We start from the raw sequence: 22,500 nt of genomic DNA on the forward strand, positions 1-22,500 counted from the left end.
ACTCACCCGGACTCACCCACCACTCACTCCACCTCCACCCACTCCACTCACCCAGCTCCACCTACCCATCCCCTCACTCACCCACTCACTCACTCACCCACTCACACCACTCACCACTCACCTCCCACCCCCACTCACCCACTCACTCACCACACACACTCCACCACTCACCCACTCACTCACCCCTCACCCACCCACTCACCCACCCACCCACTCACTCACCCACTCACTCACCCACTCACCCACTCACCCACTCACTCACCCCACTCACCCACTCACTCACCCACTCACCCACTTACCCACCCACTCACCCACTCACTCACTCATCCACTCACCCACTCACCTACCCACCCACTCACCCACTCACCCACTCTCACCCACCCACTCACTCCCACTCACCCACTCACTCACCCACTCACCCACTCACCCACCCACTCACCCACTCACTCACTCATCCACTCACCCACTCATCCACCCACCCACTCACCCACTCACCCACTCACCCACTCACCCACTCACTCACCCACCCACTCACACACTCACCCACTCACTCACTCACCCACTCACCCACTCACTCACCCACCCACTCACTCACCCACTCACTCACTCACTCACCCACTCACTCACCCACTCACCAACTCACTCACCCACTCACTCACCCACTCACCCACTCACTCACTCACTCACCCACTCACTCACTCACTCACCCACTCACCCACTCACTCACCCACTTACTCACTCACCCACTCACCCACTCACCCACCCACTCACCCACTCACTCACCCACTCACTCACCCACTCACTCACCCACTCACCCACCCACCCACCCACTCACCCACCCACTCTGTGTGTTGTCTATAGATCACTCAGCTGAAGATCGCCAGTAACCCCTTCGCCAAGGGCTTTCGGGACTGCGACCCAGATGAGTGGTGAGTGGTGAGTGTGGTGAGTGGTGAGTGGTGAGTGTGGTGAGTGCGGTGAGTGGTGAGTGTGGTGAGTGTGGTGAGTGGTGAGTGGTGAGTGTGGTGAGTGGTGAGTGTGGTGAGTGTGGTGAGTGGTGAGTGGTGAGTGTGGTGAGTGCGGTGAGTGGTGAGTGTGGTGAGTGTGGTGAGTGGTGAGTGGTGAGTGTGGTGAGTGGTGAGTGTGGTGAGTGTGGTGAGTGTGGTGTGTGGTGAGTGGTGAGTGTGGTGAGTGGTGAGTGTGGTGAGTGTGGTGTGTGGTGAGTGGTGAGTGTGGTGAGTGGTGAGTGGTGAGTGTGGTGAGTGGTGAGTGTGGTGAGTGGTGAGTGTGGTGAGTGGTGAGTTGTGGTGAGTGGTGAGTGGTGAGTGTGGTGAGTGTGGTAAGTGTGGTGGGTTGTGAGTGTGGTGAGTGGTGAGTGTGGTGAGTGGTGAGTGGTGAGTGTGGTGAGTGTGGTGAGTGGTGAGTGTGGTGAGTGGTGAGTGTGGTGAGTGGTGAGTGGTGAGTGTGGTGAGTGGTGAGTGTGGTGAGTGTGGTGAGTGTGGTGAGTGGTGAGTGTGGTGAGTGGTGAGTGTGGTGAGTGGTGAGTGGTGAGTGTGGTGAGTGGTGAGTGTGGTGAGTGTGGTGAGTGTGGTGAGTGGTGAGTGTGGTGAGTGGTGAGTGTGGTGAGTGTGGTGAGTGGTGAGTGTGGTGAGTGGTGAGTGTGGTGAGTGTGGTGAGTGGTGAGTGGTGAGTGTGGTGAGTGGTGAGTGTGGTGAGTGTGGTGTGTGGTGAGTGGTGAGTGTGGTGAGTGGTGAGTGGTGAGTGTGGTGAGTGGTGAGTGTGGTGAGTGTGGTGAGTGTGGTGAGTGGTGAGTGTGGTGAGTGGTGAGTGTGGTGAGTGGTGAGTGGTGAGTGTGGTGAGTGGTGAGTGTGGTGAGTGTGGTGAGTTTGGTGAGTGTGGTGAGTGGTGAGTGTGGTGAGTGGTGAGTGTGGTGAGTGGTGAGTGGTGAGTGTGGTGAGTGTGGTGAGTGTGGTGAGTGGTGAGTGTGGTGAGTGGTGAGTGTGGTGAGTGTGGGAGTGTGGTGAGTGGTGAGTGTGGTGAGTGGTGAGTGTGGTGAGTGTGGTGAGTGGTGAGTGTGGTGAGTGGTGAGTGTGGTGAGTGGTGAGTGGTGAGTGTGGTGAGTGCGGTGAGTGGTGAGTGTGGTGAGTGTGGTGAGTGGTGAGTGGTGAGTGTGGTGAGTGGTGAGTGTGGTGAGTGTGGTGAGTGTGGTGTGTGGTGAGTGGTGAGTGTGGTGAGTGGTGAGTGTGGTGAGTGTGGTGGGTTGTGAGTGTGGTGAGTGGTGATAGTGGTGAGTGGTGAGTGGTGAGTGTGGTGAGTGTGGTGAGTGGTGAGTGTGGTGAGTGGTGAGTGTGGTGAGTGGTGAGTGGTGAGTGTGGTGAGTGGTGAGTGTGGTGAGTGTGGTGAGTGTGGTGAGTGGTGAGTGTGGTGAGTGGTGAGTGTGGTGAGTGGTGAGTGGTGAGTGTGGTGAGTGGTGAGTGTGGTGAGTGTGGTGAGTGTGGTGAGTGGTGAGTGTGGTGAGTGGTGAGTGTGGTGAGTGTGGTGAGTGGTGAGTGTGGTGAGTGGTGAGTGTGGTGAGTGGTGAGTGGTGAGTGTGGTGAGTGCGGTGAGTGGTGAGTGTGGTGAGTGTGGTGAGTGGTGAGTGGTGAGTGTGGTGAGTGGTGAGTGTGGTGAGTGTGGTGAGTGTGGTGTGTGGTGAGTGGTGAGTGTGGTGAGTGGTGAGTGTGGTGAGTGTGGTGTGTGGTGAGTGGTGAGTGTGGTGAGTGTGGTGAGTGGTGAGTGTGGTGAGTGGTGAGTGTGGTGAGAGGTGAGTGTGGTGAGTGGTGAGTGGTGGAGTGTGGTGAGTGTGGTGAGTGTGGTGAGTGGTGAGTGTGGTGAGTGGTGAGTGGTGAGTGTGGTGAGTGTGGTGAGTGGTGAGTGTGGTGAGTGGTGAGTGTGGTGAGTGGTGAGTGGTGAGTGTGGTGAGTGGTGAGTGTGGTGAGTGTGGTGAGTGTGGTGAGTGGTGAGTGTGGTGAGTGGTGAGTGTGGTGAGTGGTGAGTGGTGAGTGTGGTGAGTGGTGAGTGTGGTGAGTGTGGTGAGTGTGGTGAGTGGTGAGTGTGGTGAGTGGTGAGTGTGGTGAGTGTGGTGAGTGGTGAGTGTGGTGAGTGGTGAGTGTGGTGAGTGGTGAGTGGTGAGTGTGGTGAGTGCGGTGAGTGGTGAGTGTGGTGATTGTGGTGAGTGGTGAGTGGTGAGTGTGGTGAGTGGTGAGTGTGGTGAGTGTGGTGAGTGGTGAGTGTGGTGAGTGGTGAGTGTGGTGAGTGGTGAGTGGTGAGTGTGGTGAGTGGTGAGTGTGGTGAGTGTGGTGTGTGGTGAGTGGTGAGTGTGGTGAGTGGTGAGTGGTGAGTGTGGTGAGTGGTGAGTGTGGTGAGTGTGGTGAGTGTGGTGAGTGTGGTGAGTGGTGAGTGTGGTGAGTGTGGTGTGTGGTGAGTGGTGAGTGTGGTGAGTGGTGAGTGGTGAGTGGTGAGTGTGGTGAGTGTGGTGAGTGTGGTGAGTGGTGAGTTGTGGTGAGTGGTGGAGTGGTGAGTGTGGTGAGTGTGGTAAGTGTGGTGGGTTGTGAGTGTGGTGAGTGGTGAGTGTGGTGAGTGGTGAGTGGTGAGTGTGGTGAGTGTGGTGAGTGGTGAGTGTGGTGAGTGGTGAGTGTGGTGAGTGGTGAGTGGTGAGTGTGGTGAGTGTGGTGAGTGTGGTGAGTGTGGTGAGTGGTGAGTGTGGTGAGTGTGGTGAGTGTGGTGAGTGGTGAGTGTGGTGAGTGTGGTGAGTGGTGAGTGGTGAGTGTGGTGGTTGTGAGAGTGGTGAGTGGTGAGTGGTGAGTGTGGTGAGTGTGGTGAGTGTGGTGAGTGGTGAGTGTGGTGAGTGTGGTGAGTGGTGAGTGTGGTGAGTGTGGTGAGTGTGGTGAGTGTGGTGAGTGTGGTGGGTTGTGAGTGTGGTGAGTAGTAAGTGGTGAGTGTGAGTGGTGAGTGTTGAATGTGGTGAGCGGTGAGTTTGGTGAGTGATGAGTGGTTAGTGTGGTGAGTGTGGTGAGTGGTGAGTGTGGTGAGTGGTGAGTGTGGTGAGTGGTGATAGTGGTGAGTGTGGTGAGTGTGGTGAGTGTGGTGAGTGGTGAGTGTGGTGGGTTGTGAGTGTGGTGAGTGGTGAGTGTGGTGAGTGGTGAGTGTGGTGAGTGTGGTGAGTTGTGAGTGTGGTGATGGTGGTGGGTTGTGAGAGTGTGGTGAGTGGTAAGTGGTGAGTGTGAGTGGTGAGTGTTGAATGTGGTGAGCGGTGAGTGTGGTGAGTGATGAGTGTTTAGTGTGGTGAGTGTGGTGAGTGGTGAGTGGTGAGTGTGGTGAGTGGTGAGTGTGGTGAGTGGTGAGTGTGGTGAGTGTGGTGAGTGTGTGGTGAGTGGTGAGTGTGGTGAGTGGTGAGTGTGGTGAGTGTGGTGAGTGTGGTGAGTGGTGAGTGTGGTGAGTGGTGAGTGTGGTGAGTGTGGTGAGTGGTGAGTGTGGTGGGTTGTGAGTGTGGTGAGTGTGGTGAGTGGTGAGTGTGGTGAGTGTGGTGAGTGGTGAGTGTGGTGAGTGTGGTGAGTGGTGAGTGGTGAGTGTGGTGAGTGGTGAGTGTGGTGAGTGGTGAGTGGTGAGTGTGGTGAGTGGTGAGTGTGGTGAGTGTGGTGAGTGGTGAGTGTGGTGAGTGGTGAGTGTGGTGAGTGGTGAGTGTGGTGAGTGTGGTGAGTGTGGTGAGTGGTGAGTGGTGAGTGTGGTGAGTGATGAGTGTGGTGAGTGTGGTGAGTGTGGTGAGTGGTGAGTATGGTGAGTGGTGAGTGTGGTGAGTGTGGTGAGTGGTGAGTGTGGTGAGTGTGGTGAGTGGTGAGTGTAGTGAGTGGTGAGTGTGGTGAGTGGTGAGTGTGGTGAGTGTGGTGAGTGTGGTGAGTGGTGAGTGGTGAGTGTGGTGAGTGTGGTGATGGTGGTGGGTTGTGAGTGTGGTGAGTGGTAAGTGGTGAGTGTGAGTGGTGAGTGTTGAATGTGGTGAGCGGTGAGTGTGGTGAGTGATGAGTGGTTAGTGTGGTGAGTGTGGTGAGTGGTGAGTGGTGAGTGGTGAGTGTGGTGAGTGGTGAGTGTGGTGAGTGGTGAGTGTGGTGAGTGGTGAGTGTGGTGAGTGGTGAGTGTGGTGAGTGGTGATTGTGGTGAGTGTGGTGAGTGGTGAGTATGGTGAGTGGTGAGTGTGGTGAGTGTGGTGAGTGGTGAGTGTGGTGAGTGGTGAGTGGTGAGTGTGGTGAGTGGTGAGTGTGGTGGGTTGTGAGAGTGGTGAGTGGTGAGTGTGGTGAGTGGTGAGTGTGGTGAGTGTGGTGAGTGTGGTGAGTGTGAGTGTGGTGAGTGGTGAGTGGTGAGTGTGGTGAGTGGTGAGTGTGGTGAGTGGTGAGTGTGGTGGGTTGTGAGTGTGGTGAGTGGTGAGTGTGGTGAGTGTGGTGAGTGGTGAGTGTGGTGAGTGGTGAGTGTGGTGAGTGTGGTGAGTGGTGAGTGTGGTGAGTGTGGTGAGTGGTGAGTATGGTGAGTGGTGAGTGTGGTGAGTGTGGTGAGTGTGGTGAGTGGTGGGTGAGTGTGGTGAGTGTGGTGAGTGTGGTGAGTGGCGAGTTTTGTGTGTGTGTGATGTCTACAGCACTTGCCCCTACAGCCTGTCCAAAGGCTACACGGGGGACCTTTGTCTGTGTGTGTGTGTGAGTCTAGAGCACTTGCCCCTACAGCCTGCTACAGGCTACACGGGGACTCTTTGTCTGTGTGTGAGTCTACAGCACTTGCCCCTACAGCCCGTCACAGGCTATACGGGGGACCCTTTGTCTGTGTGTGTTTGTGTGTGTCTGTGTGTGTCTGTGTGTGTGAGTCTAGAGCACTTGCCCCTACAGCCCGTCACAGGCTACACGGGGGACCTTTGTCTGTGTCTGTGTCTGTGTGTGTCTGTGTGTGTGTGTCTAAAGCACTTGCTCCTACAGCCTGTCACAAGCTACACGGGGGACCTTTGTCTGTGTGTGTCTGTGTGTGTCTGTGTGTGTCTGTGTGTGATTCTACAGCACTTGCCCCTACAGCCTGTCACAGGCTACACGGGGGACCTTTGTCTGTGTGTGTGTGTGTGTCTATGTGTGTATGTGTGTGTGTGTCTGTGTGTGAGTCTACAGCACTTGCCCCTACAGCCCGTCAAAGGCTACACGGGGGACCTTTGTCTGTGTGTGTGTCTGTGTGTGTCTATGTGTGTGTGTGTGTGTCTGTGTGTGTGTGTGAGTCTACAGCCCTTGCCCCTACAGCCCGTCACAGGCTACACGGGGGACCTTTGTCTGTGTCTGTGTGTGTGTCTATGTGTGTGTTTGTGTGTGTGTCTGTGTGTGTCTGTGTGTCTAGAGCACTTGCCCCTACAGTCCGTCACAGGCTACACGGGGGACCTTTGTCTGTGTGTGTCTGTGTGTGTCTGTGTGTGTCTGTGTGTCTAGAGCACTTGCCCCTACAGTCCGTCACAGGCTACACGGGGGACCTTTGTCTGTGTGTGTGTCTGTGTGTGTCTGTGTGTGTGTCTGTGTGTGTGTGTCTAGAGCACTTGCCCCTACAGCCCATCACAGGCTACACGGGGGACTTTTGTCTGTGTGTGTGTCTGCGTGTGTGAGTCCAGAGCAATTGCCCCAACAGCCTGTCACAGGCTACACGGGGAACCTTTGTCTGTGTGTGTGTGTCTGTGTGTTTGTGTGTGTGTCTGTGTGTGTCTGTGTGTCTGTGTGTGTGTGTGTGTCTGTGTGTGTGTGTGTCTACAGCCCTTGTCCCTACAGCCTGTCACAGGCTACACGGGGGACCTTTGTCTGTGTGTGTGTCTGTGTGTGTGTCTGTGTGTGTCTGTGTGTGAGTGTGTCTAGAGCACTTGCCCCTACAGCCCGTCACAGGCTACACGGGGGACCTTTGTCTGTGTGTGTGTCTGTGTGTGTCTGTGTGTGTCTGTGTGTGTGTGTCTAGAGCACTTGCCCCTACAGCCCGTCACAGGCTACACGGGGGAACTTTGTCTGTGTGTGTGTGTCTGTGTGTGTCTGTGTGTGTCTGTGTGTGAGTCTACAGCACTTGCCCCTACAGCCTGTCACAAGCTACACGGGGGACCTTTGTCTGTGTGTGTGTCTACAGCACTTGCCCCTACAGCCCGTCACAGGCTACACGGGGGACCTTTGTCTGTGTCTGTGTCTGTGTGTGTCTGTGTGTGTGTCTGTGTGTGTGTCTAGAGCACTTGCCCCTACAGCCCGTCACAGGCTACACGGGGGACCTTTGTCTGTGTCTGTGTGTCTCTTCAGGCCCCGTAACCACCCCAGGCCCGGCTCCATGCCGATCTTCGCCGGAGTCTCAAAACCACGACCTCCATCCCTCGACCGTGGTGAGCGTGGCTGGTGGTACAATCACCATCTGTCTCACTACCCAGTGTCTCACTAGCAGTGTCTCACTAGCAGTGTCTAACTAGCAGTGTCTCACTACCCAGTGTCTAACTAGCAGTGTCTCACTAGCAGTGTCACTACCAGTGTCTCACTAGCAGTGTCTAACCACCCAGTGTCTCACTACCCAGTGTCTCACTAGCAGTGTCTCACTAGCAGTGTCTAACTAGCAGTGTCTCACTACCCAGTGTCTAACTAGCAGTGTCTCACTAGCAGTGTCACTACCAGTGTCTCACTAGCAGTGTCTAACCACCCAGTGTCTCACTACCCAGTGTCTCACTAGCAGTGTCTAACCACCCAGTGTCTCACTACCCAGTGTCTCACTAGCAGTGTCTAACCACCCAGTGTCTCACTAGCAGTGTCTAACCACCCAGTGTCTCACTACCCAGTGTCTCACTACCCAGTGTCTCACCACCCAGTGTCTAACCACCCAGTGTCTCACTAGCAGTGTCTCACTACCCAGTGTCTCACTAGCAGTGTCTCAATACCCAGTGTCTCACTACCCAGTGTCTCACTACCCAGTGTCTCACTAACCAGTGTCTCACTACCCAGTGTCTCACTAGCAGTGTCTCACTAGCAGTGTCTCACTAGCAGTGTCTCACTAGCAGTGTCTCACTACCAGTGTCTCACTACCCAGTGTCTCACTACCCAGTGTCTCACTACCCAGTGTCTCACTAGCAGTGTCTCAATACCCAGTGTCTCACTACCCAGTGTCTCACTACCCAGTGTCTCACTAACCAGTGTCTCACTACCCAGTGTCTCACTAGCAGTGTCTCACTAGCAGTGTCTCACTAACCAGTGTCTCACTACCCAGTGTCTCACTACCCAGTGTCTCACTACCCAGTGTCTCACTAGCAGTGTCTCACTACCCAGTGTCTCACTAGCAGTGTCTCACTACCCAGTGTCTCACTAGCAGTGTCTCAATACCCAGTGTCTCACTAGCAGTGTCTCACCACCCAGTGTCTCACTACCCAGTGTCTCACTACCAGTGTCTCACCACCCAGTGTCTCACTAGCAGTGTCTCACTAGCAGTGTCTCACTAGCAGTGTCTAACCACGCAGTGTCTCACTACCCAGTGTCTCACTACCCAGTGTCTCACTAGCAGTGTCTCACTACCCAGTGTCTCACTACCCAGTGTCTCACTACCCAGTGTCTCACTAGCAGTGTCTAACCACCCAGTGTCTCACTAGCAGTGTCTCACTACCCAGTGTCTCACTACCCAGTGTCTCACTACCCAGTGTCTCACTAGCAGTGTCTCACTAGCAGTGTCTAACCACCAGTGTCTCACTACCCAGTGTCTCACTACCCAGTGTCTCACTACCCAGTGTCTCACTAGCAGTGCCTCACTACCCAGTGTCTCACTACCCAGTGTCTCACCACCAGTGTCTCACTACCCAGTGTCTCACTAGCAGTGTCTCACTACCCAGTGTCTCACTACCCAGTGTCTCACTACCCAGTGTCTCACTACCCAGTGTCTCACTAGCAGTGTCTCACTACCCAGTGTCTCACTACCCAGAGTCTCACTACCCAGTGTCTCACTACCCAGTGTCTCACTACCCAGTGTCTCACCACCCAGTGTCTCACTAACCAGTGTCTCACTACCCAGTGTCTCACCACCCAGTGTCTCACTAGCAGTGTCTCACCACCCAGTGTCTCACTACCCAGTGTCTCACTACCCAGTGTCTCACTACCCAGTGTCTCACTACCCAGTGTCTCACTAGCAGTGTCTCACTACCCAGTGTCTCACTAGCAGTGTCTGACTACCCAGTGTCTCACTACCCAGTGTCTCACTACCCAGTGTCTCACTAGCAGTGTCTCACTACCCAGTGTCTCACTACCCAGTGTCTCACTAGCAGTGTCTCACTAGCAGTGTCTCACTACCCAGTGTCTCACTACCAGTGTCTCACTACCCAGTGTCTCACTACCCAGTGTCTCACTAGCAGTGTCTCACTAGCAGTGTCTCACTACCCAGTGTCTCACTACCCAGTGTCTCACTACCCAGTGTCTCACTACCCAGTGTCTAACCACCCAGTGTCTCACTAGCAGTGTCTAACCACCCAGTGTCTCACTAGCAGTGTCTCACTAGCAGTGTCTCACTACCCAGTGTCTCACTACCTAGTGTCTCACTAGCAGTGTCTCACTACCAGTGTCTCACTACCCAGTGTCTCACCACCCAGTGTCTCACTACCCAGTGTCTCACTAGCAGTGTCTCACTACCCAGTGTCTCACTACCCAGTGTCTCACTAGCAGTGTCTCACTACCCAGTGTCTCACTACACAGTGTCTCACTAGCAGTGTCTCACCACCAAGTGTCTCACTACCCAGTGTCTCACTAGCAGTGTCTCACTAGCAGTATCTCACTACCCAGTGTCTCACTACCCAGTGTCTCACTACCCAGTGTCTCACTACCCAGAGTCTCACTACCCAGTGTCTCACTAGCAGTGTCTCACTACCCAGTGTCTCACTAGCAGTGTCTCACTACCCAGTGTCTCACTAGCAGTGTCTGACTACCCAGTGTCTCACTAGCAGTGTCTCACCAGCAGTGTCTCACTACCCAGTGTCTCACTACCCAGTGTCTCACCACCCAGTGTCTCACTAGCAGTGTCTCACTACCCAGTGTCTCACTAGCAGTGTCTCACTACCAGTGTCTCACTACCCAGTGTCTCACTACCCAGTGTCTCACTAGCAGTGTCTCACTACCCAGTGTCTAACTAGGAGTACCTCACTACCCAGTGTCTCACTACCCAGTGTCTCACTACCCAGTGTCTCACTACCCAGTGTCTCACTACCCAGTGTCTCACTACCCAGTGTCTCACCACCCAGTGTCTCACTACCCAGTGTCTCACTGGCAGTGTCTCACCACCCAGTGTCTCACTACCCAGTGTCTCACTACCCAGTGTCTCACTAGCAGTGTCTCACTACCCAGTGTCTTACTACCCAGTGTCTCACTACCCAGTGTCTCACTAGCAGTGTCTCACTAGCAGTGTCTCACTACCCAGTGTCTCACTACCCAGTGTCTCACTACCCAGTGTCTCACTAGCAGTGTCTCACTAGCAGTGTCTCACTAGCAGTGTCTCACTAGCAGTGTCTCACTAGCAGTGTCTCACTACCCAGTGTCTCACTAGCAGTGTCTCACTACCCAGTGTCTCACTAGCAGTGTCTCACTACCTAGTGTCTCACTACCCAGTGTCTCACTAGCAGTGTCTCACTATCAGTGTCTAACCACCCAGTGTCTAACTACCCAGTGTCTCACTAGCAGTGTCTCACTACCCAGTGTCTCACTACCAGTGTCTCACTATCAGTGTCTAACCACCCAGTGTCTCACTACCCAGTGTCTCACTACCCAGTGTCTCACTACCCAGTGTCTCACTAGCAGTGTCTCACTAGCAGTGTCTCACTACCCAGTGTCTCACTAGCAGTGTCTCACTACCCAGTGTCTAACTACCCAGTGTCTCACTACCCAGTGTCTCACTAGCAGTGTCTCACTACCCAGTGTCTCACTACCCAGTGTCTCACTACCCAGTGTCTCACTACCCAGTGTCTCACTAGCAGTGTCTCACCACCCAGTGTCTAACTACCCAGTGTCTCACTAGCAGTGTCTCACTAGCAGTGTCTCACTACCCAGTGTCTCACTAGCAGTGTCTCACTACCCAGTGTCTAACTACCCAGTGTCTCACTACCCAGTGTCTCACTAGCAGTGTCTCACTACCCAGTGTCTCACTACCCAGTGTCTCACTACCCAGTGTCTCACTACCCAGTGTCTCACTACCCAGTGTCTCACTAGCAGTGTCTCACTACCCAGTGTCTCACTACCCAGTGTCTCACTACCCAGTGTCTCACTAGCAGTGTCTCACCACCCAGTGTCTAACTACCCAGTGTCTCACTACCCAGTGTCTCACCACCCAGTGTCTCACTACCCAGTGTCTCACTAGCAGTGTCTCACTACCCAGTGTCTCACAACCCAGTGTCTCACTACCCAGTGTCTCACTACCCAGTGTCTCACCACCCAGTGTCTTACCACCCAGTGTCTTACTACACAGTGTCTCACTACCCAGTGTCTTACTACCCAGTGTCTTTCTACCCAGTGTCTCACTACCCAGTGTCTCACTACCCAGTGTCTAACCACCCAGTGTCTCACTAGCAGTGTATCACTACCCAGTGTCTCACCACCCAGTGTCTAACTAGCAGTGTCTCACTAGCAGTGTCACTATCAGTGTCTCACTACCCAGTGTCTCACTACCCAGTGTCTCACTACCAGTGTCTCACTACCCAGTGTCTCACTACCCAGTGTCTCACTACCAGTGTCTCACCACCCAGTGTCTCACTACCCAGTGTCTTACTACCCAGTGTCTCACTACCCAGTGTCTCACTACCCAGTGTCTTACTACCCAGTGTCTTACTACCCAGTGTCTCACTACCCAGTGTCTCACTACCCAGTGTCTAACCACCCAGTGTCTCACTAGCAGTGTATCACTACCCAGTGTCTCACCACCCAGTGTCTAACTAGCAGTGTCTCACTAGCAGTGTCACTATCAGTGTCTCACTACCCAGTGTCTCACTACCCAGTGTCTCACTACCAGTGTTTCACTACCCAGTGTCTCACTACCCAGTGTCTCACTAGCAGTGTCTCACTAGCAGTGTCTCACTACCCAGTGTCTCACTAGCAGTGTCTCACTACCCAGTGTCTCACTACCCAGTGTCTCACTACCCAGTGTCTCACCACCCAGTGTCTCACTACCCAGTGTCTCACTACCCAGTGTCTCACTACCCAGTGTCTCACTAGCAGTGTCTCACTACCCAGTGTCTCACTACCCAGTGTCTCACTACCCAGTGTCTCACTAGCAGTGTCTCACTACCCAGTGTCTCACTACCCAGTGTCTCACTACCCAGTGTCTCACTACCCACTGTCTCACTAGCAGTGTCTCACTACCCAGTGTCTCACCACCCAGTGTCTCACTACCCAGTGTCTCACTACCCAGTGTCTCACTACCCAGTGTCTCACTACCCAGTGTCTCACTACCCAGTGTCTCACTACCCAGTGTCTCACCACCCAGTGTCTCACTACCCAGTGTCTCACCACCAGTGTCTCACTACCCAGTGTCTCACTACCCAGTGTCTCACCACCCAGTGTCTCACCACCCAGTGTCTCACCACCCAGTGTCTCACTAGCAGTGTCTCACTACCCAGTGTCTCACTACCCAGTGTCTCACTACCCAGTGTCTCACCACCCAGTGTCTCACCACCCAGTGTCTCACTACCCAGTGTCTCACTAGCAGTGTCTCACTAGCAGTGTCTCACTACCCAGTGTCTCACCACCTAGTGTCTCACCACCCAGTGTCTCACCACCCAGTGTCTCACTACCCAGTGTCTCACTACCCAGTGTCTCACTACCCAGTGTCTCACTAGCAGTGTCTCACTACCCAGTGTCTCACTACCCAGTGTCTCACTACCCAGTGTCTCACCACCCAGTGTCTCACTACCCAGTGTCTCACTAGCAGTGTCTCACCACCCAGTGTCTCACTACCCAGTGTCTCACTACCCAGTGTCTCACTAGCAGTGTCTCACTACCCAGTGTCTTACTACCCAGTGTCTCACTACCCAGTGTCTCACTAGCAGTGTCTCACTAGCAGTGTCTCACTACCCAGTGTCTCACTACCCAGTGTCTCACTACCCAGTGTCTCACTAGCAGTGTCTCACTAGCAGTGTCTCACTACCCAGTGTCTCACTAGCAGTGTCTCACTAGCAGTGTCTCACTAGCAGTGTCTCACTACCCAGTGTCTCACTAGCAGTGTCTCACTACCCAGTGTCTCACTAGCAGTGTCTCACTACCTAGTGTCTCACTACCCAGTGTCTCACTAGCAGTGTCTCACTATCAGTGTCTAACCACCCAGTGTCTAACTACCCAGTGTCTCACTAGCAGTGTCTCACTACCCAGTGTCTCACTACCAGTGTCTCACTATCAGTGTCTAACCATCCAGTGTCTCACTACCCAGTGTCTCACTACCCAGTGTCTCACTACCCAGTGTCTCACTAGCAGTGTCTCACTAGCAGTGTCTCACTACCCAGTGTCTCACTAGCAGTGTCTCACTACCCAGTGTCTAACTACCCAGTGTCTCACTACCCAGTGTCTCACTAGCAGTGTCTCACTACCCAGTGTCTCACTACCCAGTGTCTCACTACCCAGTGTCTCACTAGCAGTGTCTCACTACCCAGTGTCTCCCTACCCAGTGTCTCACTACCCAGTGTCTCACTAGCAGTGTCTCACCACCCAGTGTCTAACTACCCAGTGTCTCACTAGCAGTGTCTCACTAGCAGTGTCTCACTACCCAGTGTCTCACTAGCAGTGTCTCACTACCCAGTGTCTAACTACCCAGTGTCTCACTACCCAGTGTCTCACTAGCAGTGTCTCACTACCCAGTGTCTCACTACCCAGTGTCTCACTACCCAGTGTCTCACTACCCAGTGTCTCACTAGCAGTGTCTCACTACCCAGTGTCTCCCTACCCAGTGTCTCACTACCCAGTGTCTCACTAGCAGTGTCTCACCACCCAGTGTCTAACTACCCAGTGTCTCACTACCCAGTGTCTCACCACCCAGTGTCTCACTACCCAGTGTCTCACTAGCAGTGTCTCACTACCCAGTGTCTCACAACCCAGTGTCTCACTACCCAGTGTCTCACTACCCAGTGTCTCACCACCCAGTGTCTTACCACCCAGTGTCTTACTACACAGTGTCTCACTACCCAGTGTCTTACTACCCAGTGTCTTTCTACCCAGTGTCTCACTACCCAGTGTCTCACTACCCAGTGTCTAACCACCCAGTGTCTCACTAGCAGTGTATCACTACCCAGTGTCTCACCACCCAGTGTCTAACTAGCAGTGTCTCACTAGCAGTGTCACTATCAGTGTCTCACTACCCAGTGTCTCACTACCCAGTGTCTCACTACCAGTGTCTCACTACCCAGTGTCTCACTACCCAGTGTCTCACTACCAGTGTCTCACCACCCAGTGTCTCACTACCCAGTGTCTTACTACCCAGTGTCTCACTACCCAGTGTCTCACTACCCAGTGTCTTACTACCCAGTGTCTTACTACCCAGTGTCTCACTACCCAGTGTCTCACTACCCAGTGTCTAACCACCCAGTGTCTCACTAGCAGTGTATCACTACCCAGTGTCTCACCACCCAGTGTCTAACTAGCAGTGTCTCACTAGCAGTGTCACTATCAGTGTCTCACTACCCAGTGTCTCACTACCCAGTGTCTCACTACCAGTGTTTCACTACCCAGTGTCTCACTACCCAGTGTCTCACTAGCAGTGTCTCACTAGCAGTGTCTCACTACCCAGTGTCTCACTAGCAGTGTCTCACTACCCAGTGTCTCACTACCCAGTGTCTCACTACCCAGTGTCTCACCACCCAGTGTCTCACTACCCAGTGTCTCACTACCCAGTGTCTCACTACCCAGTGTCTCACTAGCAGTGTCTCACTACCCAGTGTCTCACTACCCAGTGTCTCACTACCCAGTGTCTCACTAGCAGTGTCTCACTACCCAGTGTCTCACTACCCAGTGTCTCACTACCCAGTGTCTCACTACCCACTGTCTCACTAGCAGTGTCTCACTACCCAGTGTCTCACCACCCAGTGTCTCACTACCCAGTGTCTCACTACCCAGTGTCTCACTACCCAGTGTCTCACTAGCAGTGTCTCACTACCCAGTGTCTCACTACCCAGTGTCTCACTACCCAGTGTCTCACCACCCAGTGTCTCACTACCCAGTGTCTCACCACCAGTGTCTCACTACCCAGTGTCTCACTACCCAGTGTCTCACCACCCAGTGTCTCACCACCCAGTGTCTCACTAGCAGTGTCTCACTACCCAGTGTCTCACTACCCAGTGTCTCACTACCCAGTGTCTCACCACCCAGTGTCTCACCACCCAGTGTCTCACTACCCAGTGTCTCACTAGCAGTGTCTCACTAGCAGTGTCTCACTACCCAGTGTCTCACCACCTAGTGTCTCACCACCCAGTGTCTCACCACCCAGTGTCTCACTACCCAGTGTCTCACTACCCAGTGTCTCACTACCCAGTGTCTCACTACCCAGTGTCTCACTAGCAGTGTCTCACTACCCAGTGTCTCACTACCCAGTGTCTCACTACCCAGTGTCTCACTAGCAGTGTCTCACTACCCAGTGTCTCACTAGCAGTGTCTCACTAGCAGTGTCTCACTACCCAGTGTCTCACTACCCAGTGTCTCACTACCAGTGTCTCACTACCCAGTGTCTCACTACCCAGTGTCTCACTAGCAGTGTCTAACCACCCAATGTCTCACTAGCAGTGTCTCACTACCCAGTGCCTCACTACCCAGTGTCTCACTACCCAGTGTCTCACTACCCAGTGTCTCACTAGCAGTGTCCTACTAGCAGTGTCTCACTACCCAGTGTCTCACTACCCAGTGTCTCACTACCCAGTGTCTCACCACCCAGTGTCTCACTACCAGTGTCTCACCACCCAGTGTCTCACTACCCAGTGTCTCACTACAAGTGTCTCACTAGCAGTGTCTCACTACCCAGTGTCTCACCACCCAGTGTCTCACTACCAGTGTCTCACTACCCAGTGTCTCACCACCCAGTGTCTCACTACCCAGTGTCTCACTACCCAGTGTCTCACTAGCAGTGTCTCACCACCCAGTGTCTCACTACCCAGTGTCTCACTACCCAGTGTCTTACTAGCAGTGTCTCACTAGCAGTGTCTCACTAGCAGTGTCTCACTACCCAGTGTCTCACTAGCAGTGTCTCACTAGCAGTGTCTCACCACCCAGTGTCTCACTACCCAGTGTCTCACTACCCAGTGTCTCACTACCAGTGTCTCACTACCCAGTGTCTCACTAGCAGTGTCTCACTACCCAGTGTCTCACTACCCAGTGTCTCACTACCAGTGTCTCACTACCCAGTGTCTCACTACCCAGTGTCTCACTAGCAGTGTCTCACTACCCAGTGTCTCACTACCCAGTGTCTCACTACCAGTGTATAACTACCCAGTGTCTCACTAGCAGTGTCTCACTAGCAGTGTCTCACTAGCAGTGTCTCACTACCAGTGTCTCACTAGCAGTGTCTCACTACCCAGTGTCTCACTAGCAGTGTCTCACTACCCAGTGTCTCACTACCCAGTGTCTCACTACCCAGTGTCTGACTACCCAGTGTCTTACTACCCAGTGTCTCACTACCCAGTGTCTTACTACCCAGTGTCTCACTACCCAGTGTCTCACTACCCAGTGTCTTACTACCCAGTGTCTCACTACCCAGTGTCTCACTACCAGTGTCTCACTACCCAGTGTCTCACTACCCAGTGTCTCACTACCCAGTGTCTCACTAGCAGTGTCTCACTACCCAGTGTGTGACTACCCAGTGTCTCACTACCCAGTGTCTTACTACCCAGTGTCTCACTACCCAGTGTCTTACTACCCAGTGTCTCACTACCCAGTGTCTCACTACCCAGTGTCTCACCACCCAGTGTCTCACTACCCAGTGTCTCACCACCCAGTGTCTCACTAGCAGTGTCTCACTACCCAGTGTCTCACTAGCAGTGTCTCACTACCTAGTGTCTCACTACCCAGTGTCTCACTAGCAGTGTCTCACTATCAGTGTCTAACCACCCAGTGTCTAACTACCCAGTGTCTCACTAGCAGTGTCTCACTACCCAGTGTCTCACTACCAGTGTCTCACTATCAGTGTCTAACCACCCAGTGTCTCACTACCCAGTGTCTCACTACCCAGTGTCTCACTACCCAGTGTCTCACTAGCAGTGTCTCACTATCAGTGTCTAACCACCCAGTGTCTAACTACCCAGTGTCTCACTAGCAGTGTCTCACTACCCAGTGTCTCACTACCAGTGTCTCACTATCAGTGTCTAACCACCCAGTGTCTCACTACCCAGTGTCTCACTACCCAGTGTCTCACTACCCAGTGTCTCACTAGCAGTGTCTCACTAGCAGTGTCTCACTACCCAGTGTCTCACTAGCAGTGTCTCACTACCCAGTGTCTAACTACCCAGTGTCTCACTACCCAGTGTCTCACTAGCAGTGTCTCACTACCCAGTGTCTCACTACCCAGTGTCTCACTACCCAGTGTCTCACTACCCAGTGTCTCACTAGCAGTGTCTCACTACCCAGTGTCTCCCTACCCAGTGTCTCACTAGCAGTGTCTCACTACCCAGTGTCTCACTAGCAGTGTCTCACTAGCAGTGTCTCACTACCCAGTGTCTCACTAGCAGTGTCTCACTACCCAGTGTCTAACTACCCAGTGTCTCACTACCCAGTGTCTCACTAGCAGTGTCTCACTACCCAGTGTCTCACTACCCAGTGTCTCACTACCCAGTGTCTCACTACCCAGTGTCTCACTAGCAGTGTCTCACTACCCAGTGTCTCCCTACCCAGTGTCTCACTACCCAGTGTCTCACTAGCAGTGTCTCACCACCCAGTGTCTAACTACCCAGTATCTCACTACCCAGTGTCTCACCACCCAGTGTCTCACTACCCAGTGTCTCACTAGCAGTGTCTCACTACCCAGTGTCTCACAACCCAGTGTCTCACTACCCAGTGTCTCACTACCCAGTGTCTCACCACCCAGTGTCTTACCACCCAGTGTCTTACTACACAGTGTCTCACTACCCAGTGTCTTACTACCCAGTGTCTTTCTACCCAGTGTCTCACTACCCAGTGTCTCACTACCCAGTGTCTAACCACCCAGTGTCTCACTAGCAGTGTATCACTACCCAGTGTCTCACCACCCAGTGTCTAACTAGCAGTGTCTCACTAGCAGTGTCACTATCAGTGTCTCACTACCCAGTGTCTCACTACCCAGTGTCTCACTACCAGTGTCTCACTACCCAGTGTCTCACTACCCAGTGTCTCACTACCAGTGTCTCACCACCCAGTGTCTCACTACCCAGTGTCTCACTACCCAGTGTCTCACTACCCAGTGTCTTACTACCCAGTGTCTTACTACCCAGTGTCTCACTACCCAGTGTCTCACTACCCAGTGTCTAACCACCCAGTGTCTCACTAGCAGTGTATCACTACCCAGTGTCTCACCACCCAGTGTCTAACTAGCAGTGTCTCACTAGCAGTGTCACTATCAGTGTCTCACTACCCAGTGTCTCACTACCCAGTGTCTCACTACCCAGTGTCTCACTACCCAGTGTCTCACTAGCAGTGTCTCACTAGCAGTGTCTCACTACCCAGTGTCTCACTAGCAGTGTCTCACTACCCAGTGTCTCACTACCCAGTGTCTCATCACCAGTGTCTCACTACCCAGTGTCTCACTACCCAGTGTCTCACCACCCAGTGTCTCACTACCCAGTGTCTCACTGCCCAGTGTCTCACCACCCAGTGTCTCACTACCCAGTGTCTCACTACCCAGTGTCTCACCACCCAGTGTCTCACTACCCAGTGTCTCACTACCCAGTGTCTCACCACCCAGTGTCTCACTGCCCAGTGTCTCACCACCCAGTGTCTCACTACCCAGTGTCTCACTACCCAGTGTCTCACTAGCAGTGTCTCACTACCCAGTGTCTCACTACCCAGTGTCTCACTACCCAGTGTCTCACTAGCAGTGTCTCACTACCCAGTGTCTCACTACCCAGTGTCTCACTACCCACTGTCTCACTAGCAGTGTCTCACTACCCAGTGTCTCACCACCCAGTGTCTCACTACCCAGTGTCTCACCACCCAGTGTCTCACTACCCAGTGTCTCACTACCCAGTGTCTCACTACCCAGTGTCTCACTACCCAGTGTCTCACTAGCAGTGTCTCACTACCCAGTGTCTCACTACCCAGTGTCTCACCACCCAGTGTCTCACTACCCAGTGTCTCACTACCCAGTGTCTCACCACCCAGTGTCTCACCACCCAGTGTCTAACCACCCAGTGTCTCACTAGCAGTGTCTCACTACCCAGTGTCTCACTACCCAGTGTCTCACTACCCAGTGTCTCACCACCCAGTGTCTCACCACCCAGTGTCTCACTAGCAGTGTCTCACTAGCAGTGTCTCACTACCCAGTGTCTCACCACCCAGTGTCTCACCACCCAGTGTCTCACTACCCAGTGTCTCACTACCCAGTGTCTCACTACCCAGTGTCTCACTACCCAGTGTCTCACTAGCAGTGTCTCACTACCCAGTGTCTCACTACCCAGTGTCTCACTAGCAGTGTCTCACTACCCAGTGTCTCACTAGCAGTGTCTCACTAGCAGTGTCTCACTACCCAGTGTCTCACTACCCAGTGTCTCACTACCAGTGTCTCACTACCCAGTGTCTCACTACCCAGTGTCTCACTAGCAGTGTCTAACCACCCAGTGTCTCACTAGCAGTGTCTCACTACCCAGTGCCTCACTACCCAGTGTCTCACTACCCAGTGTCTCACTACCCAGTGTCTCACTAGCAGTGTCCTACTAGCAGTGTCTCACTACCCAGTGTCTCACTACCCAGTGTCTCACTACCCAGTGTCTCACCACCCAGTGTCTCACTACCAGTGTCTCACCACCCAGTGTCTCACTACCCAGTGTCTCACTACAAGTGTCTCACTAGCAGTGTCTCACTACCCAGTGTCTCACCAACCAGTGTCTCACTACCAGTGTCTCACTACCCAGTGTCTCACCACCCAGTGTCTCACTACCCAGTGTCTCACTACCCAGTGTCTCACTAGCAGTGTCTCACCACCCAGTGTCTCACTACCCAGTGTCTCACTACCCAGTGTCTCACTAGCAGTGTCTCACTAGCAGTGTCTCACTATCATTGTCTCACTACCCAGTGTCTCACTACCCAGTGTCTCACTACCCAGTGTCTCACTACCCGGTGTCTCACTACCCAGTGTCTCACTACCCAGTGTCTCACTACCCAGTGTCTCACTACCAGTGTCTCACCACCCAGTGTCTCACTACCCAGTGTCTCACTACCCAGTGTCTCACTACCCAGTGTCTCACTAGCAGTGTCTCACTACCCAGTGTCTCACTACCCAGTGTCTCACTACCCAGTGTCTCACTAGCAGTGTCTCACTACCCAGTGTCTCACTACCCAGAGTCTCACTACCCAGTGTCTCACTACCCAGTGTCTCACTACCCAGTGTCTCACCACCCAGTGTCTCACTACCCAGTGTCTCACTACCCAGTGTCTCACCACCCAGTGTCTCACTAGCAGTGTCTCACCACCCAGTGTCTCACTACCCAGTGTCTCACTACCCAGTGTCTCACTACCCAGTGTCTCACTAGCAGTGTCTCACTACCCAGTGTCTCACTAGCAGTGTCTGACTACCCAGTGTCTCACTACCCAGTGTCTCACTACCCAGTGTCTCACTAGCAGTGTCTCACTACCCAGTGTCTCACTACCCAGTGTCTCACTAGCAGTGTCTCACTAGCAGTGTCTCACTACCCAGTGTCTCACTACCAGTGTCTCACTACCCAGTGTCTCACTACCCAGTGTCTCACTAGCAGTGTCTCACTAGCAGTGTCTCACTACCCAGTGTCTCACTACCCAGTGTCTCACTACCCAGTGTCTCACTACCCAGTGTCTAACCACCCAGTGTCTCACTAGCAGTGTCTAACCACCCAGTGTCTCACTAGCAGTGTCTCACTAGCAGTGTCTCACTACCCAGTGTCTCACTACCTAGTGTCTCACTAGCAGTGTCTCACTACCAGTGTCTCACTACCCAGTGTCTCACCACCCAGTGTCTCACTACCCAGTGTCTCACTAGCAGTGTCTCACTACCCAGTGTCTCACTACCCAGTGTCTCACTAGCAGTGTCTCACTACCCAGTGTCTCACTACACAGTGTCTCACTAGCAGTGTCTCACCACCAAGTGTCTCACTAGCAGTGTCTCACTACCCAGTGTCTCACTACACAGTGTCTCACTAGCAGTGTCTCACCACCAAGTGTCTCACTACCCAGTGTCTCACTAGCAGTGTCTCACTAGCAGTATCTCACTACCCAGTGTCTCACTACCCAGTGTCTCACTACCCAGTGTCTCACTACCCAGAGTCTCACTACCCAGTGTCTCACTAGCAGTGTCTCACTACCCAGTGTCTCACTAGCAGTGTCTCACTACCCAGTGTCTCACTAGCAGTGTCTGACTACCCAGTGTCTCACCACCCAGTGTCTCACTACCCAGTGTCTCACTAGCAGTGTCTCACTACCCAGTGTCTCACTACCCAGTGTCTCACTACCCAGTGTCTCACTACCCAGTGTCTCACTACCCAGTGTCTCACTAGCAGTGTCTCACTAGCAGTGTCTCACTACGGAGTGTCTCACTACCCAGTGTCTCACTAGCAGTGTCTCACTAGCAGTGTCTCTCTACCCAGTGTCTCACCACCAGTGTCTCACTACCCAGTGTCTCACTACCCAGTGTCTCACTACCCAGTCTCTCACTAGCAGTGTCTCACCACCCAGTGTCTCACTACCCAGTGTCTCACTACACAGTGTCTCACTAGCAGTGTCTCACTACCCAGTGTCTCACTACCCAGTGTCTCACTACCCAGTGTCTCACTAGCAGTGTCTCACTACCCAGTGTCTCACTACCCAGTGTCTCACTACCCAGTGTCTCACTACCCAGTGTCTCACTACCCAGTGTCTAACCACCCAGTGTCTCACTAGCAGTGTCTAACCACCCAGTGTCTCACTAGCAGTGTCTCACTAGCAGTGTCTCACTACCCAGTGTCTCACTACCTAGTGTCTCACTAGCAGTGTCTCACTACCAGTGTCTCACTACCCAGTGTCTCACCACCCAGTGTCTCACTACCCAGTGTCTCACTAGCAGTGTCTCACTACCCAGTGTCTCACTACCCAGTGTCTCACTAGCAGTGTCTCACTACCCAGTGTCTCACTACACAGTGTCTCACTAGCAGTGTCTCACCACCAAGTGTCTCACTACCCAGTGTCTCACTAGCAGTGTCTCACTAGCAGTATCTCACTACCCAGTGTCTCACTACCCAGTGTCTCACTACCCAGTGTCTCACTACCCAGAGTCTCACTACCCAGTGTCTCACTAGCAGTGTCTCACTAC

General features: G+C 53.5%; 1 protein-coding gene across 1 annotated transcript in view; it reads left to right on the forward strand.

The window, feature by feature from the left end:
• The first annotated feature begins 830 nt into the window (after window positions 1-830).
• LOC142908246 (uncharacterized) overlaps window positions 831-22,500 on the forward strand; it is a 24,610-nt gene continuing 2,940 nt past the window's right edge. Inside the window, exons 1-2 of the mRNA XM_076058637.1 lie at window positions 831-929; window positions 7,323-7,402. Of these exons, the coding sequence (XP_075914752.1) occupies window positions 7,351-7,402 (52 nt within the window). The 5' untranslated portion in view covers window positions 831-929; window positions 7,323-7,350. The remainder of the gene's footprint in view (window positions 930-7,322; window positions 7,403-22,500) is intronic.

Source organism: Petromyzon marinus (assembly GCF_048934315.1).
Source record: "Petromyzon marinus isolate PM22_M1 ecotype Great Lakes invasive population chromosome 77 unlocalized genomic scaffold, UKy_Petmar_22M1.pri1.0 chr77_unloc.4, whole genome shotgun sequence".
Lineage (NCBI taxonomy): Eukaryota > Metazoa > Chordata > Hyperoartia > Petromyzontiformes > Petromyzontidae > Petromyzon > Petromyzon marinus.